General features: G+C 36.8%; 1 protein-coding gene across 1 annotated transcript in view; it reads left to right on the forward strand.

Annotated features, from left to right (window-relative positions):
• insyn2ab (inhibitory synaptic factor 2Ab) overlaps nucleotides 1-14,203 on the forward strand; it is a 46,603-nt gene extending 32,400 nt beyond the window's left edge. Inside the window, exons 4-5 of the mRNA XM_079633023.1 lie at nucleotides 12,281-12,751; nucleotides 12,892-14,203. Coding sequence (XP_079489149.1) covers nucleotides 12,281-12,464 — 184 coding nt within the window. The 3' untranslated portion in view covers nucleotides 12,465-12,751; nucleotides 12,892-14,203. The remainder of the gene's footprint in view (nucleotides 1-12,280; nucleotides 12,752-12,891) is intronic.
• The last annotated feature ends 1,438 nt before the right edge of the window (nucleotides 14,204-15,641 follow it).

Consider the following 15,641-nt stretch of genomic DNA (forward strand, 5'->3'; position numbering starts at 1 on the left):
ACACCGAAAACACACCCATTACTCATTAAGAGAATAGTGACCACCCTTTTAGACCATACGCGCCGACCCGTCGTTAAACTAGCGAAAGTGGATTCGGACACGCCCTAACTGCACTTGTGCCGTGCGCTTTAGACCATGCGCTTAGATAGTTTAAATAGGGCCCTTAGTGTCAATCCAAATGTGCGATTTTGCACCAGTAAGGTGTGATAATATTGTTAACATCTGTATTAAAGGACTGTTTATTTGATTGTTTGTATGTTTATCGTGAATATTCATCCGTTCTGCTCAGGGGTGCTTCTGTTTGTTAAGCAAACCATGAAATTGAAGGATCTGATTTGCAAAAGCTATAATTGGTTCCGGTTCTCCGGTAGAAACAGTTCACAGACGAAGGGACAGTGAGTTTGGATGAGCAACATAGTGGGTTTAAATTGCAGTTCAATGCCTTTTCCAGATATCCCCTATAACCTCACCATTGGAAGGTTCTAACAGAAGAGGACACACTGTGACATTAGTATGAGAGGAATACTGAGCAGAAACAGAGAGAGAGAGAGAGAGAGAGACATGTATTGGTGAGGATGATGTGGTTGTCATAGTTACCAAAGTGATGAGGTGGTGAAGAGGGGAAAGGTGGTCCCCGCTTCGGTTGGGGTAAGTGAATCAGAGCCTGTCTATGAGTGTGAGCGCGTGTGTGTGTGTGTGTGTGTGTGTGTGTGTGTGTGTGTGTGTGTGGTCAGGCAGAGCCCTTCATTCTACACTATAGTGTTGTTATGAACCACTTTAAGTATCCGATAACTATACCAGTGAAATTGCACAAGTCTCTCTGTCAATTACGATTCCACAGCCAAAGTTAATATATAACATATTTAATAGGCCCTACTTACTGTAATTATTACATTAATAGTACTATGTTAATACATATTACATTAAAATAATGGCATGCAGCTTTCAAGTATTTCAAGTAGTGGAAAGTAAGAAAGTATTTTAGTACAAGTATATTTTTCAAGTATCTGTAGCCTACTTTATTGCAGTATTTTTATTTCAGGAAAAGTTTTCTTCACTACATTCGAAAGCATAATATAATACTTTTTACTACATTTAGTCTTTTCTCGTTATTTTAAACTGAAAAAAATCGTCACCTGCTCTGAGACGCAATAGTGGAGTCTGATTCTTGAACGCGCTCATTCTTTTCAGTAAACCTGATAAACGTGGGTTCTCGGAGCTCTAGTGCGTGCGACTGATGGCACAAAAAGTTACTAATGCCGAATTTTGGGATTTATTATTGTGAATGAAAATCATCATATTTACGTCATGACTGTTATTTGTGAACAAAATCTGCTGTAAAAGGGCGAGCTGTTTAAGCTCACTGTATGAAAGGCTTGAATGCAAACACATTTTTGTATTACCAACTGTATAGGTTAAAATAATGTTAAAATAACGCCAATTAATGCAAATTAATGTTTAAAATTATAGAAAACTAGTATGTTTGCATAATGTTCTCCTTAAATTTTAACGCATTTTGCCAAATATGTGACATCTGTTTTGTCTGTTTATATTTGTCAACATATTTGTATTTTATATGTTTATTTTATTTTAATTGTTTGTACACTTGAATTATCAGTAATTATCAGTAATTGTATGACAAGTTTTAGTAATAAAGTAAACATTTTGAGCAGTAGAATGGAGAAAATAAAAATTAAAAATAGAAAATTAAAAATGATTTTATTGGAGTAAAAGTTTATTAGGGTACACTATCTCTACTTTTTTCAGGCATGTAACAGCAGTATTCAAGTAAACAATTGAAACAATTTCTACATCAGAAATTGGATGTAGTTTTAAAATTAGTTCTAAGATTGAATCAAATGTAATAAAGACATTTAAACAATTAGCGTGCATCATTATAAATATCAGTACATTGTTTTCTTATTTTAGTATACATTTCGTACTAATATATGGTACTTTGACATTCCTGTACAGTACACTATCAACTGCTCACAAATCCTTCTGGACAAGAGAAGAAGGCCTACAGGGTCAAAGTTCATTGCTCATTCAGTTTACTCCACATGAAACATACAGACCTGTACAGGGTTTAAAATGGATGCCAGCATGATGTAAGATAGCTCACACTGTTCCTCCATCACAACTTTCACAAAGCAACAGAGAAGGCACTGTAAGAGAGCAGCATGCTCCCAGCAAACAACCAACTAGCTGGCTGCAGCATACTGTGCCACATTGCTGTTTTATGTCATTAAACAACGACACATCCTTCACTTAACCCAAACTATCTCATGTGTATTTCTCCTCCAAACCTTTGCATTGATGAAAGCTTATAGTTATCGGGTGTCTTGGAGTTCTACTGTATATCAGGACAGTGTGACATATTCTATTATATTCTATTCTACAAAGAAAAATACTAAGAAACTTTAATGAACACCTCCAGAACTACACAGCAACATATAACAAGAAAAGAGAACAAAGAAAACAGAGGGCTTAAATACACTACAGATAAATAACAAAACATGGAACAAGTGTGTAACAAATCAGAAACCATGCAACAACCTACAAACTAGAAATCAGGCAAAACAGTGACAGGGAAACTATGCTAAAGAAACTCTGCTTAAGCTAAACAAGACATAAATGTAACATATTATAAAAGTGTAAAAAAATTAGAGTATATATACATTTTTACTTTTTAAAAATTAATTAAATACATTTTCAGTGCACTGTTTACCTGGTCTCAATCTTTGAATTTATACACTGCTAAATGTATTGACAAGAGCAATACAATATTCATGAACAAGCACCTGTCAGCTAATATGGACTTACAAAAGTCCAAACCACACAACCTTGTTAAGAACATTTTCAATAAGGATGCACAAAGCAGATTAAAAAGATATTCTAGGAAATAAAAATCGAAGACTAGCAATATACTTTATTACCAGTCAGCACTGCCATTTAGCAAATTTAAAAGAATGACCCTGACTTTTTGCTATGTGTAGTGAGTTGATAAGCGTCCTATACTGTGGGTATTTTTACTTGTAAGTGAACCTTTAGTGCACTTTACTTGTGTGGTGATGCTCGATTCTCATTCTGCGTTTGCATCAGCTCAACTAAGCTCAAATTCTTAGTGCTTTTGTTTGGCGCTCATATCTCAAAGAACACGGCTACAAAGATTCTTATCAAAAGCCCAATGCACCAGAACATATGGCAAAAACAGCATCGGCTTTATAATCCAGGGACTTATTTCTTCACTGAACCACATGACTCGCTGAATATGCTTTCTAAAGCATGTGCACAAATTGGTTAAAAAAGCAAGCCTGCAGGATGAGGCCTTGCACTGTATGTTAATGGTGTCACTGCTAAAGCATTAAAGGGGTCATGACATGAGAAACCAAATTTGCCTTGATCTTTTGGTATATAAGAGGTCTTTGTACCATTAAAACGTCCTGCAAGTTTCATAGCTTAAGACTTCCTCCCCATTATAAACGAATCATTTATTTAATCAAGCTCTAAATACAGCTCGTTCTGGATCCATGGTAAGAAGTGACGTCACGGTACGAAGTGACGTACCAGCGTTTGCATATAGACCGCCTCCAGCACAAGACAGCTACGCTTTAAGCGCAAGACAACTACGCTCATTTCGTATCATTGTCGCGCCCGCGCGCTGCGCGCCTCACAAGTGTTCAGTCGACGGACAGCGAGTGGGTCTGTGTACAGGGAGATTACGACGCCGCAGATGTGCTGTTCCTGGCTGTGGACAAACAACATCTTTGAATACGCTGCAGAAAGATCCAGACGTCAGGGGAAAATGGATGCTCTTTATTTTTTGCGGACGTCTCAGTCACGGTTAGTTAAAGCGTTTGTTCTGTACATTTGAAGGATGACTGTTTTGAGCTTTGCCAGAAAACTGTTGCTCAAAGATAAGTCCGTGCCGACTATTCTGGGCTCAACATCGACGACGCAAACTGTAAGTAATGTGTTTAAAACTTTAAACTACTTTTTAAATACGCTGAAAGATCCAGTCGTCAGGGAAAAATGGATGCACTTTATTTTTTGCGGACGTCCCAGTCACGGCAGTGTTCTATATACATTTAAGGATGACTGTTTTGAGGAAAAAATCCCAATATGATGCTTGGCTTTGCCAGAAAACTGTTGCTCAAAGATAAGTCCGTGCCAACTATTCTGGGCTCAATAACGACGACGCAAACTTACTTTTTACCATGGCTAATATAAACACATTTGTATAAGAGAATCTTGAAAATATGTCGCCTTTCTAGTAGGCCTACATGTGATAGAAAATCAAAAATGTTGCCTTTATCAATGCTGCATCTTCGAAGATGGCCTGTCTGTGCATGCATTTTTGTCCGTGGTACACCCTATCATTTCATTGGAATTAGTTAAATAATGTTAAACTGTTAGCAAATGAAGCTATAGGATAATTATGCAACAATAATCCGTTTTCAAGTGTGTCGGGTTATTTTTTTTTTTATTAATTCAAAATAGTTTCACTTTCCATGTGGACACGGGCTGATCCAGTCTTCGTTGTTGTGGTGATGCTTCATTTTTCTCTGATTCCGGCTCAAACATAATAAGGTTTTATCAAGAGCCATCGCTTCGCATGCATCACCTGCTATTAAACAGTTGCGCCGAATCCGCAAACCTTCTGGCTGGGGGCGTTAATAATTGATGCATAGGCACTGACGTTAGCCAATCATAACAGTGGGCGTTAACACTGAACTCTTAAAGGGGAAACACCAGGGGGGCAGTGTTCCGAAAGATATTGAAGCCGACCTGGGCGCCGCCATTGGCTAGCGGACCCCCACCTGCTGTTAGCATTCCATTGACTCCCATTCATTTTGGCGTCACTTTGACAGCGAATAACTTTACATCTGAGGCGCTTAAAGACACCGTTTGTCCATTGTTTATTTCTAAAGAAACACGAAAATGTATAAAAGGCTCCATTACCTTGTATCTTACGTTATGGCCCCGTAGAAGCAGTTTTTGTAAAAACAGGCTAACGATTGCGTCATACCCGCGCGACTCTGTCGCACAAGTCGAAAAATTACCGTATGGACAGGCAGAGAAGCTCGCAAGCAATCGGGAGGACGTGGAGGCATAAAGTCAAGGGAGAAGCCCATAGAGAGTGATAAAGTTGCTCCCGTTGCTAGCTCATGGACAGCTAATACCCACGCTCTCCGTCTCTGCGAGATTCGGAAGGGAATGATTCAGATTTCTCTCGGCACAGCTACTGGAAGACCTACAGGTTGCTCACGTCACATCTACGTCGTCAAGCTCAGCTTGAGCCTGCGCAGTTCGCCTTGCGATCAGGAAGTGAGTGCTTCTAATTGACTTCACTGCTCTCCGTTGAAACCTATGGGGTCGCTGTGTCCAGTTTATATACTGTCTATGGGAAACACCCCCAAAACAGACTGTTTGAATCAGAGGATGAGAAACAGGGTGGGAAAAGGTCATAAATCACTACATTTTAAAAGTTTTTTGTAAAAAAAACTATAGTAATACTATAATTGCACCTAAGGGAACATAATAATAAAATAAAAAAAAACATGTCATGACCCCTTTAATAGAAAATATCACAGGAAACAATCTATCATAATTCTCCCTGATGTCATTCTAAACCTGAATGGCTTTCTCTCCTCTGTTGAAGACAAACAATTAACAAATAATCGAGTTCTGTGGAGATAAATAAAGAATTTAAAATAAATTAAATATATAGTTGCAAAATATATGGCAATGCAAACAGCGGATGCTTCTGCAAACTTCTGCGTATGTAAAGACAAAATGGTATCAGCATGCACATGTGCCTCAAAAGCCTGCACCTGTGTTTTATACATTCAGGTACATGCACTTATATATTTGTACATTCTCATATGTCAGAGTAGTGAAGCCAGCATGGTGTGATTTTGCTGCGATGTCTCTGTAGTTGGACACATACTGGGAGACAGATAGCGACAGAATGAACAGCCCGACCTGTGGTCGTCCTGCCGCAGCCTCTGTCCTCGGGGTGCGCTGACAGGAGACAGGCATGACTCATTCATCAGAAGTAGGAAAAAAAACAACCATTAGAGTTTTGAAATAGTGGCAACCGCCAGTTTTTCTGCGCGGTGTCCAAGATAACTCCCTGTGGTATTCATACAGTACACATTTAGCACCAGTTCCCTTCCAACTTCATTTATTTTGTGTCACATCTCACGGCGGCCCAGTTGGTTTCTACAGACGTTTGGCAATACATTTATGAGCTTATGAAGAAGGCCTATTAATGGTGCCAAATATCTGTACATGGTATTTTACATTTCTTTTGTTTATTTCCAAGTGGATTACTGTAAGTGTCTTTCGTGCATCAATTATTGAGATGGTGTGATGCAGATTTCCTCCTCTCACTTTCAAAGGCTGCAATAGTTCTCATTATAAGCAGCGAGTCGGTTTCCATTAAGTATTTATGAACCAGGAATAAACTGAGTAAATCTTGTGCTTTGTGCAGGCTCCAGATGATTTCTCAAAATGTAGGAAAGTGTCCCCGTTCTTTCTCTCTATTTCTCAGCCTAACACCCTGGCAGCTCAGAGAAATGCAGCTAATCACAATGGCTACATTCACACAGCAGCAGAATATGGCTGTTTTAGAGTGATAAATATTACTGCGTTCACACAAAGTTTGTTATCAGCAAGAGTGACAATTGCATTTTATTATCGAACTGGCTAACATACAAATTTTTGGGGGATTTACGTGCATCCAAGGTCAAAACATCACCTGATTTCTCAAAGTGTCTGAAATGGTTTTGACAAAGATTGGTTTCTATAAACTCTTCCATTCCACGAGCCTACTCTGCTCTGATTGGTCGGGTGGCCCAGTCCGTTGTGATTGGTCTACCGCTTACAGATTGTGTTCGAAACGAAACTCATCAATCCTCAGCAATTATACACACTGTAAGGACAGTAACAATGGTATCAATTTACCAAAACATTGGAAGAACTAGTTCAACCTGGACTAGTAAAATGATGGGAACACAACTAAGTTTGGAGTAATACTGCTGTGGTAACATTGTAAAAATGTATTTTACCACATCCTCATCTTTTGTGTATACAAAGAATACAAAGTATACATTTGCTTTCGCAGTGTCTTCTCGTTATGTTAACAATACAAACCAACTAAAGTGTTTGAGTATTAAAGGTCAAAGTAGACGATGACAAATGTTGACCATAGGCTTGCATTATGCAAATTATTTAAAAATCTACGTAGATATGTAACTGAAGAGAGACTGGATTTGCAGACGACTCGTTTTGGCAGTTCAGAATCGATTTGTTCTTTTAGTAGACAATACATTTATTTGTTGTGCACTTTTGCTCAACTTTGCAGACATTTTACATTCACAAACAGCTTTACACACTACATGAAAGGTAATATTAGAAAAAAAGCATAATAGGGACATTTTAATAAGTTCAAATTGATTTATGTATTTTTTTCAACAGGATGGAATGTTTGAAAAAAATAAAAATACAACTCAACTAATGACAGAAAACATCACAGAATTCAAGCTAATACTTTATTGGATTAAAGCTTTATTGGACTAAATTCCTGCGTTCTCGTTTTGGATGGCATCACCACATGTGACAAGCCAGTTAAAAGAATATTATGAAAAAGAAACAGGATGAAAATTAACACTTGGGGGCCTCAGAAAACTTCTAAGGGGGCTGCAGGGTGTTTATGGAATCACAAAATTAGTTGTGGTTAATTTAATATCAATTCTTCCAGTTTCTGTTAACAAAAAAGCCATAATTACAGAAGAAATACTGGAAAAAAATATAGTCATAGAAGGGGGCCTTCAAATATTGTGTTTAACAACAGGGGGGGGCTTAAGCTGTTTAAACTATTCAGGGAAAAAACACAATATTACTATTTCCATAGTGAAATGTTTTGTTTGAACGAACTTCAAGTTTTTGGGAGTTATATTTATGTTCACCAACTTGATAAGTGATAAAAAAAACTTGTTGAATAATTCTAAAATATTAAGCTATACGGTGGGGTCCACATGTCTGGGACAACAAGTGAAAATGCTACTGTTGCTTTATTATAAAAAAAATGTTTAAATCTTTTTTTTTTTTTTTTTTAAGATTTGGAGACTGAAAAGTCAGAATAAAAACATACAATAATGTCAGAATTTGACATACCTTTTGTATTATTATTAGTTATTTTTCTTTATTTATTTTTAAGAACATTTGGACCTGTATAAATGTGATCAAAATAATCATACTGTATAATATGTTTGACCCAGAGAGTGAAGATTTTTGCAGTTGGATGCCGGTGCTCACTGGTGCTGAACACTGCGTGCTCCACTCAGCACTAATGAGCAGATCGGTTCTTCACTACCAAACAGAGGAGAGGAAACAGAAGACAAGAGGAAGTCTGATTGTCTGATTGCCAAAAATCTCATTTCCTGCGCTGAGCTGGGAGAGCGGCCAGTGAGGAGATACTGATTTTGATGCCTGTTGCTGCTGGCATAGTGGACTGGATAAGTTCACTCTACGGCTGCCTTTACAAGGCTGCAAGTACAATGACCATTAGTCACATGACGGGCCTGTCCTTCAGCACAACCTTGGCCTGACCTGTCCACGCAGCACCACATGAATTCAGACATGGACACAAGAGGGTATAGCGGTATAGTTTGAATAAGAAATGGCAGAGAGACCCGGAAATGTGCACACCAGGGAAGGACAACGGAGCCATTCAAGCAAAAATGACAAAGCTTGATAATAATCCACTCGCTTCTGTAAAACTGATCTCTCGCACCAGCCTCCGCTCACTTGGATAAAAACCTTTAGGACTCCTAAAATCCACTGTGATCTTGACTCTGACATTGTTGTGTCCAAGATTGAACTTTATTACAAATTTGTTTACAAATACCTGTGGTAATATTTGTGGCATCTGACGTTTGTACCCTGTCATTGACTCAAGCGCATGTTTGTATACCTATATAAAGGATAACATCAGTGTTACTGTGATTAAATATTTAGCTCCATGTTAACTGCCCCCTGAGTTTGACTGTGTGTGTATGTTTCTGCATTACAGAAAAGCAGTGAAGCAAATAATTGAGCAAGAACCAGGGTCGCTTATATTTGATGTTAACAACTGGGAGTCATTTTAACATTCGCCTATTTATAATCACAGCGGTTTATTAAAAAATCAATTTCAAATTAAATTCCTGTGAATTTAAGCCGAAAGGATTGTTCACACAAAAATGAACATTTATTTACTCAACCTCATGTTGTTCCAAACCCATATGACTGTCTTTACAGGGAACATTAGGAGATATTTTGCAGTGTTCAATCTGCTCTTTTCCAAAAAAAATCACCAAAAATGTTTAGAATGACACTCATCATGTTTTTTGCAGAACTATTCTGTTTTTTTCTTCTTCAAAGTATTATATTAAAGATCATAAATTGCTGCTCTTTTTGATGAACATTCAATTATTATTATTCACCATAAAGGTTTGGAGTGGCAAGAGTTGTTTTGGTTAATTATTCCTTTAAAAGACTTCAAATTATTATTATTTTTTGTTAAAACATCCATTAAAATGAATAAATTGTTTTTTTTTATAAAATTATGCACAGTATTAATATTATTATTAGATTTTTTTTTACAAACACATTTGTATTAACAGAATACAGACGTGATATAATATAATAATATAATCTGTGAATGACATTTTACACATTTATGAATCTCAATGTTCAACTTCAGATTTGCATTTTACAGGTTTTCACAGGAACTTGTACAATAAATATTGTATAGTGTACATTTTAGTGTGCAGGTACAAATATTTATTGTACAAGTTCTCAAATTCACACCTACATGCTCTCGAGTTTTGCTTCTCTTTTACCGTCATAAGACATCCTCTTTATTTTGAGCCAGGTTTGCAGATTCTGCAGTTGTTTACTGTGCATTGTTCACCAGGCACCCGTATGTTTCTTTCCCCCCTGTCGGTAGTGTACACAAGGCAACTGCTCAGGTTTGTCCTGTGATTAATTGCTGAGTGTAGTATAGCTCAACCTGGTGCAGGAACACTCTGTTGTTCCATTCTCTTTCACCCTCAGAGAGTCTGCCGAGAATCACTGCGCTTTCACAACTTCTGTAAATAGACAAACCAAACACTGCAGCTTCTAAATATATCATGCCAGAGAAGTTTTTCTGATCATTTGTGAAAATCCAGGGCAGACTTGAAAATGATATGCAGATCGCTTTGTCTCTGTGGGGTTTAGTCTGTTTTTGGCGCGCTCTGTTGTCACAGTACATATGTTTTGGGAACAAGTCCTTGGTTTTTAGGGTTTGTTTATGTGGATATGTGATAAAGCACTATTGTATTTTTAAAAACGTTAAAATTCAATGCATATCAGCATTATTTGGGTTATTTAATACAAACCTTTAAATGAAAGCCAAAGGGCTTGATTGTGAAGAAGTGGCATTCCTTACCGCAAACCAAATAAACCCTAAAAAAATAATTGACTCCCATGCTGCAATTTGGTCAGAGAGATTTTTTTTTTGCACAAATCTAAATAAATGGATGTAACTGATGAGTCAAACAGCATTGATTTCCAATACGCTCATTTGCATTTCATGAACGTAAAAAGAAGTGAGAAATGGGGCAGTTGTGTGTGATTGGTTTGTCTGTCTCTGTCCTTTACACTGATGAGTCAGACACTGCTTTCATTTAGATCAGATTAAAGCTGCCTCTGACGGTTAATCTGGGAGTTTAGCCACTGCAATCATCAGGAATCATCTGATTGTCATGGGATTATGACTTTATAGAGAGAAGACGAGGTCAGACGGCTGTGCGAGGACATTCAAACCTATACATAGACACATACACCGAGACTGAGCTAAACAGCTTAGTCATGATGTTAGAGGTCAGGAATGAGGTGCTATAAGGGCAGAACATTTGCTAAGGCAAACAGAACTCGGACATGAAACGGCATTTGCACCTCAATGTACTTTCATGACATTGAGGATTTCTGAGTAAAACAAGATTTTCATATAAAAAAAAGAAGATTTTATCTATTGGGAATTGATCATTAAAACTGTGTAAAACAATGTCTAAGCTATTTGGTGATTGGCTAAAATTATCTAATGATATACTGTTGGAAATACAGTAATAACAGTCATATTGTGAAATAGCCTATTATTACAAATTATTATTACATTTGACTATCACTTTTGATCAATTCAACATGTCCTTTCTGAATAAAAGTATTAATTTCTTCATTTTTTGCGAATGTTTACAGTTTTTTAAAGTAATATTAACGTGCAGACTTGTTTTAGTTTAATGTTTCATGGACTTTTGGTTCTCATTGTTTCATGTTTTTCCTTTCTGTTTTCTTGGTTTCTAAGTATGTTTGCATTTGTTGTCATAGTGATTCTTTAGTTGATTGATGAGTCCCCATCTGTGCCTTGTTTTCCTCAGTTAACCTGTCTATATATGGCCCTCGTTCTCAATTAGTTTGTCTGTTCTTGTTGCTGTATCGTTTTGTTTGCTGTCTCCTGCGCGCTTTTGTTCCAGAGTGTTTTGTTATTTTTTTATCTATTGTTAATTAAAGTTGACTGCTGCAAATAGTGATGGGAGAAACAAAACTTCAAATGAATTGAACTAATTGCTTTTTCAAAATGGTTCACTGTTTCGAAGTGTTCGAAACCCTTATGCTGCTGACGCCTGCTGGTCAAAACTAAATGCAAAATAAAAAACCCATAGCTTTTACAAATCATTGCAAATGTTTTATTGAAAGTATAATCTATCAAATGCAATTAACTAATCATCTAATTCAATTATAATTATTATGTATATGTATAGTATATGTTATTTTACCAATTTCCAGGGCTTGTTTTGTTTGTTCTGGATGGCTCAGCTAAACAGGGAAATACGAGACCATTAACTAGTATTATTCTTTTTAATTATTCAAATGTCTCATTAAAACCTCTACAAAGGTATTAAACTGATCAGAGACACTTGCTCAATGGTTCACTGCTGGGGGTTGACAGTGAATTTGCATGGGTTCACAGTTCCCAAAATGCAAAATATTAAATGTTGATGCACTAGCGTTTTGAGATCATGAAATGGGCACAATATGACAAAGGAGATTAATTTAACATAAGTAAATGGAGTCAACTTTGATTAATTGTTGACTTCATTATGACCCCCATTCAGACAGTGTAATCTGATTGTATATGATCTCTACTCTACATTGTCCTCACCTAAAATGTTCCCCTTTTTTCTTTTAGTGTGGAACTAGATTTTAAACTTCAAGAGGACAAACTGCAGCCCTTAATGAAGAGACTGTGTCCTTTAGAAGAGCCGTGCTACCCGTCTCTGCCTTACACACACGAGGTGTTCACCTCCACACCCAAACGCAAGTCCAAGACTGAGACCAAGAAGCACGCTCGATGGAAACTCTGGTTCCTCTAACAGGATTCAGGGAACCTCAAACCATCACGCCACCACAACGAGCAAATTCTAGTGGAATTCTGCTTCACTAAATGGATAAACATGGAGAAATGCTCACTGCTAGCCACCGTTTTGGAACATGCGTCATGGGATCCATCGAGTGACTGGATTTTAATGAGGAATAACAGTTGTTTTCTAATCATGACCCTCTCATAAACCCTCTGAGTTTGGGAACTGCTGAATTCACCTGATCTCACGTTTTCCAAAGGGATTACACAATGATCCTTTGGTTTAGACAAGTTAGCAAGGTAAGAGAGCAGGGATGTTTGTACTGTAGATGCAGTGTGTGTGTGTGTGTGTGTGTGTGTGTGTGTGTGTGTGTGTGTTGTTTCCCATGTTTAACTCTGATCTTTCTCTCTCCTTTCTACATTTATCCTGTTGTATTTAGGGACCCTGCAGAGGCGACAAGAAACTTCAAAGCTAAATAATAGTTTGCCACAAAACTACTTTGGAGCCGTACATCAAAGACATCTAATCAGCAAAGCACAAACTTTTGAGAGTTATAAAGTAGATTTGATAGCTGAGATATACCTCTGTCTCTTTCTTTCTTTCTTGCTTTCCTTCTTTCTAAAAGTCTCTCACCTCTTCAATTTTAAATGAAAATTGGTTATCATTCTGTGACTAAAAAAATAAAAAATTGTAGTGCATAAAAGCAGAATCAGTTGACGGCATGCACTAATAATCGATGGCTTTGTAGAGATATTTTTCCTAAAAATTGTGGTGGATGTACAATTAGTATGTCAGAAATGGTTAGGTTGTAAATGTATGAATGAAAATGGGTTTACACAGTTGTTTAAAAAAAAGTTTTAATTTATTTTTTTGAAAATACAAACTGTGAATTGTTAGATATAAATCAATTATATTGATTTCTGTATCAAATAATGGGCTATAAACACTTCTGAGATGAGAAAAGCATTCACGGAAAAATGTCAATTGGCAGTTTTTCTGGCCTGAATATTTTCTTGGGAATATGACGCTGTATTAAAAGCATAAACATACATTTTTCAGTAAATATATTTGTCAGACTCAAAAAGATGCTTGAAAATATTACTAAATTGGCTGAAAATTGGTGACATATAATATGTCCCATGATGGAAAAAGTATGTTGTATGTTATATGGTGGAAAGTTCACAACTTCAAAACACAAAACAATAGATACAGGCTCTATAATACACACCACTCTGTTCAAGCTGACGTGTCATTTGCTCAATTAAATTGGAATATGATGGCGGCCAATCACTGAAATCTTGTGCTTGTTTGCCCACCTCAAGCAATGTAATGAAACGATCACAACACACAATTTGGGAAGTATAATAATGCAGGTAACATATAGAGGGCTATGTATATACAATCTGTGCTTAGCATTTATTTAGCTTTAAAAAGTGTTTGTATTTATTCACAAGTCAAATGTCTTCAACACGTTCACTACAGTGCCAAACACTGTATTTAGCTGGTAGCCCAAGAACCTTCATACTTGGAGGTCATTTTGATAACTATATGTTATATATTTAAAAGTAATAATAAGTTGGTCACCTCACAATATCTTGTTTAATTGGAGCACAGTACCTGCATAACGTATTCTTGTAGCATAACACAGATGCATCATTATACTTTGAGAAAGTGCAATTGATTTATATTGTGCAATATTACATTTTATACAATTTCTACCCACAGTGCATTTACAATAAAGAAACTGATGCAAAATATTATGACTTGACTGTCCTGTTCCCATGTATGTTCTTTAAGAGAACGACCAAAAAAAAAAAAGTGGGTTGCTTTGGGATTCTTGCAGAGTGGATTCTGGTGGTGATAGCCTACTCAATTCAGGAAGATGATTGAATAGTGCTTTGAACAGGACTCAGCTGGAGGACGAGATGGTTGCAACACTTCTCTCTAAAATTGATTGGCTTCAGCTTTGGCGCACACTCCACAGACGTGCTCTGTGATTGGACGGCCTCCAGTAGAACACCTGCTGCCAATATACTGTCACTGACTTTGACTCAGGGGAAGAAATATTCCTCTGAACTCATTCTGCGAACATAACTAATGTAAACATATAGCGAATGTAATTCTGCTGACCCATCGAAGGGAAATGACTCTTGCGTGCACTTATTCTCTGATCAAACAGCCTTATTTTAGTATTGATAACAGTAGCCACTTAAGCTAATGAGCACATGGAAGTCATGACCAAAATGACTTTGAAAACTGATTGCAGTTTTGTCTCCTTGCAATCTTTCCAAACAGATTCACAGAGGAGTCTTGATTAAAAAATTTTTTAGATGCAGTGAAAACCAAAAACAAATGGATTTGCAAAAAGTGAAAGTTTTTCAAGAACAGAAACCTAATTTATCCTCAAAGTCACCAAAAACATAAAAATGAACAATTCTTGTTCTTTTATGGAATAATGCCGTAGTTATTAGAAATTATTTATTCGTTCACATCATTGTTTTTTTTAAATCCCCTTATAATCTTTAATCAAAATAACTTCCTCTCTCACTAGCAGCAACATCTCTTCTCTGATGATGTTTACTGGCAGGAGGGCGGGACAACCTGTCACTCACATGACATCACAGCAATTAGCAAATCACAACCATCCAATCAATTCCTGATGGACAAAATCAAGTCCCACCATATACAGTTTCTCTTGAATATACTGTCACAATAGGGAAGAAAAGACTATTGCAACTTTCGTTTCATGCCGATTTAAAAAAAACAAGGTCATTTTACTCAACGGATTAGAAACCTTGAGATTTAAAAAGTAAATACATAAAAAAAGTCCATGTTGCTTTCATTGTCTTGGAATTAAAATTATTATTACTTGTTTTCCAGTATGTATTCTTTTTTTTTTTTAATAGAGAAGTACAGACACATTTTCGTGGAAATATTCTTACACTTCCTTGCCAACACTACAACAAAGGCTGTAGAGGATTGTGATGGTGGCAGAAAACAATTTTACCAGTGAACTGATAACCAGATCTCATTTCAAAGAGAATTGTGCTGAGGATAAATCTTATGTAGCATATGGTGACTGTAATCTTCCCAATAGCCACTCATGCTTTGAGTGCCTCTCGTGTCTGACAAAATCCATATTCCGCCACTGGCCTTTAAAAAGCAAGATTTAGCAGTGAAAAGTTGCCC

Source organism: Phoxinus phoxinus (genome assembly GCF_949152265.1).
Source record: "Phoxinus phoxinus genome assembly, chromosome: 13".
Taxonomy (NCBI): Eukaryota; Metazoa; Chordata; class Actinopteri; order Cypriniformes; family Leuciscidae; genus Phoxinus; species Phoxinus phoxinus.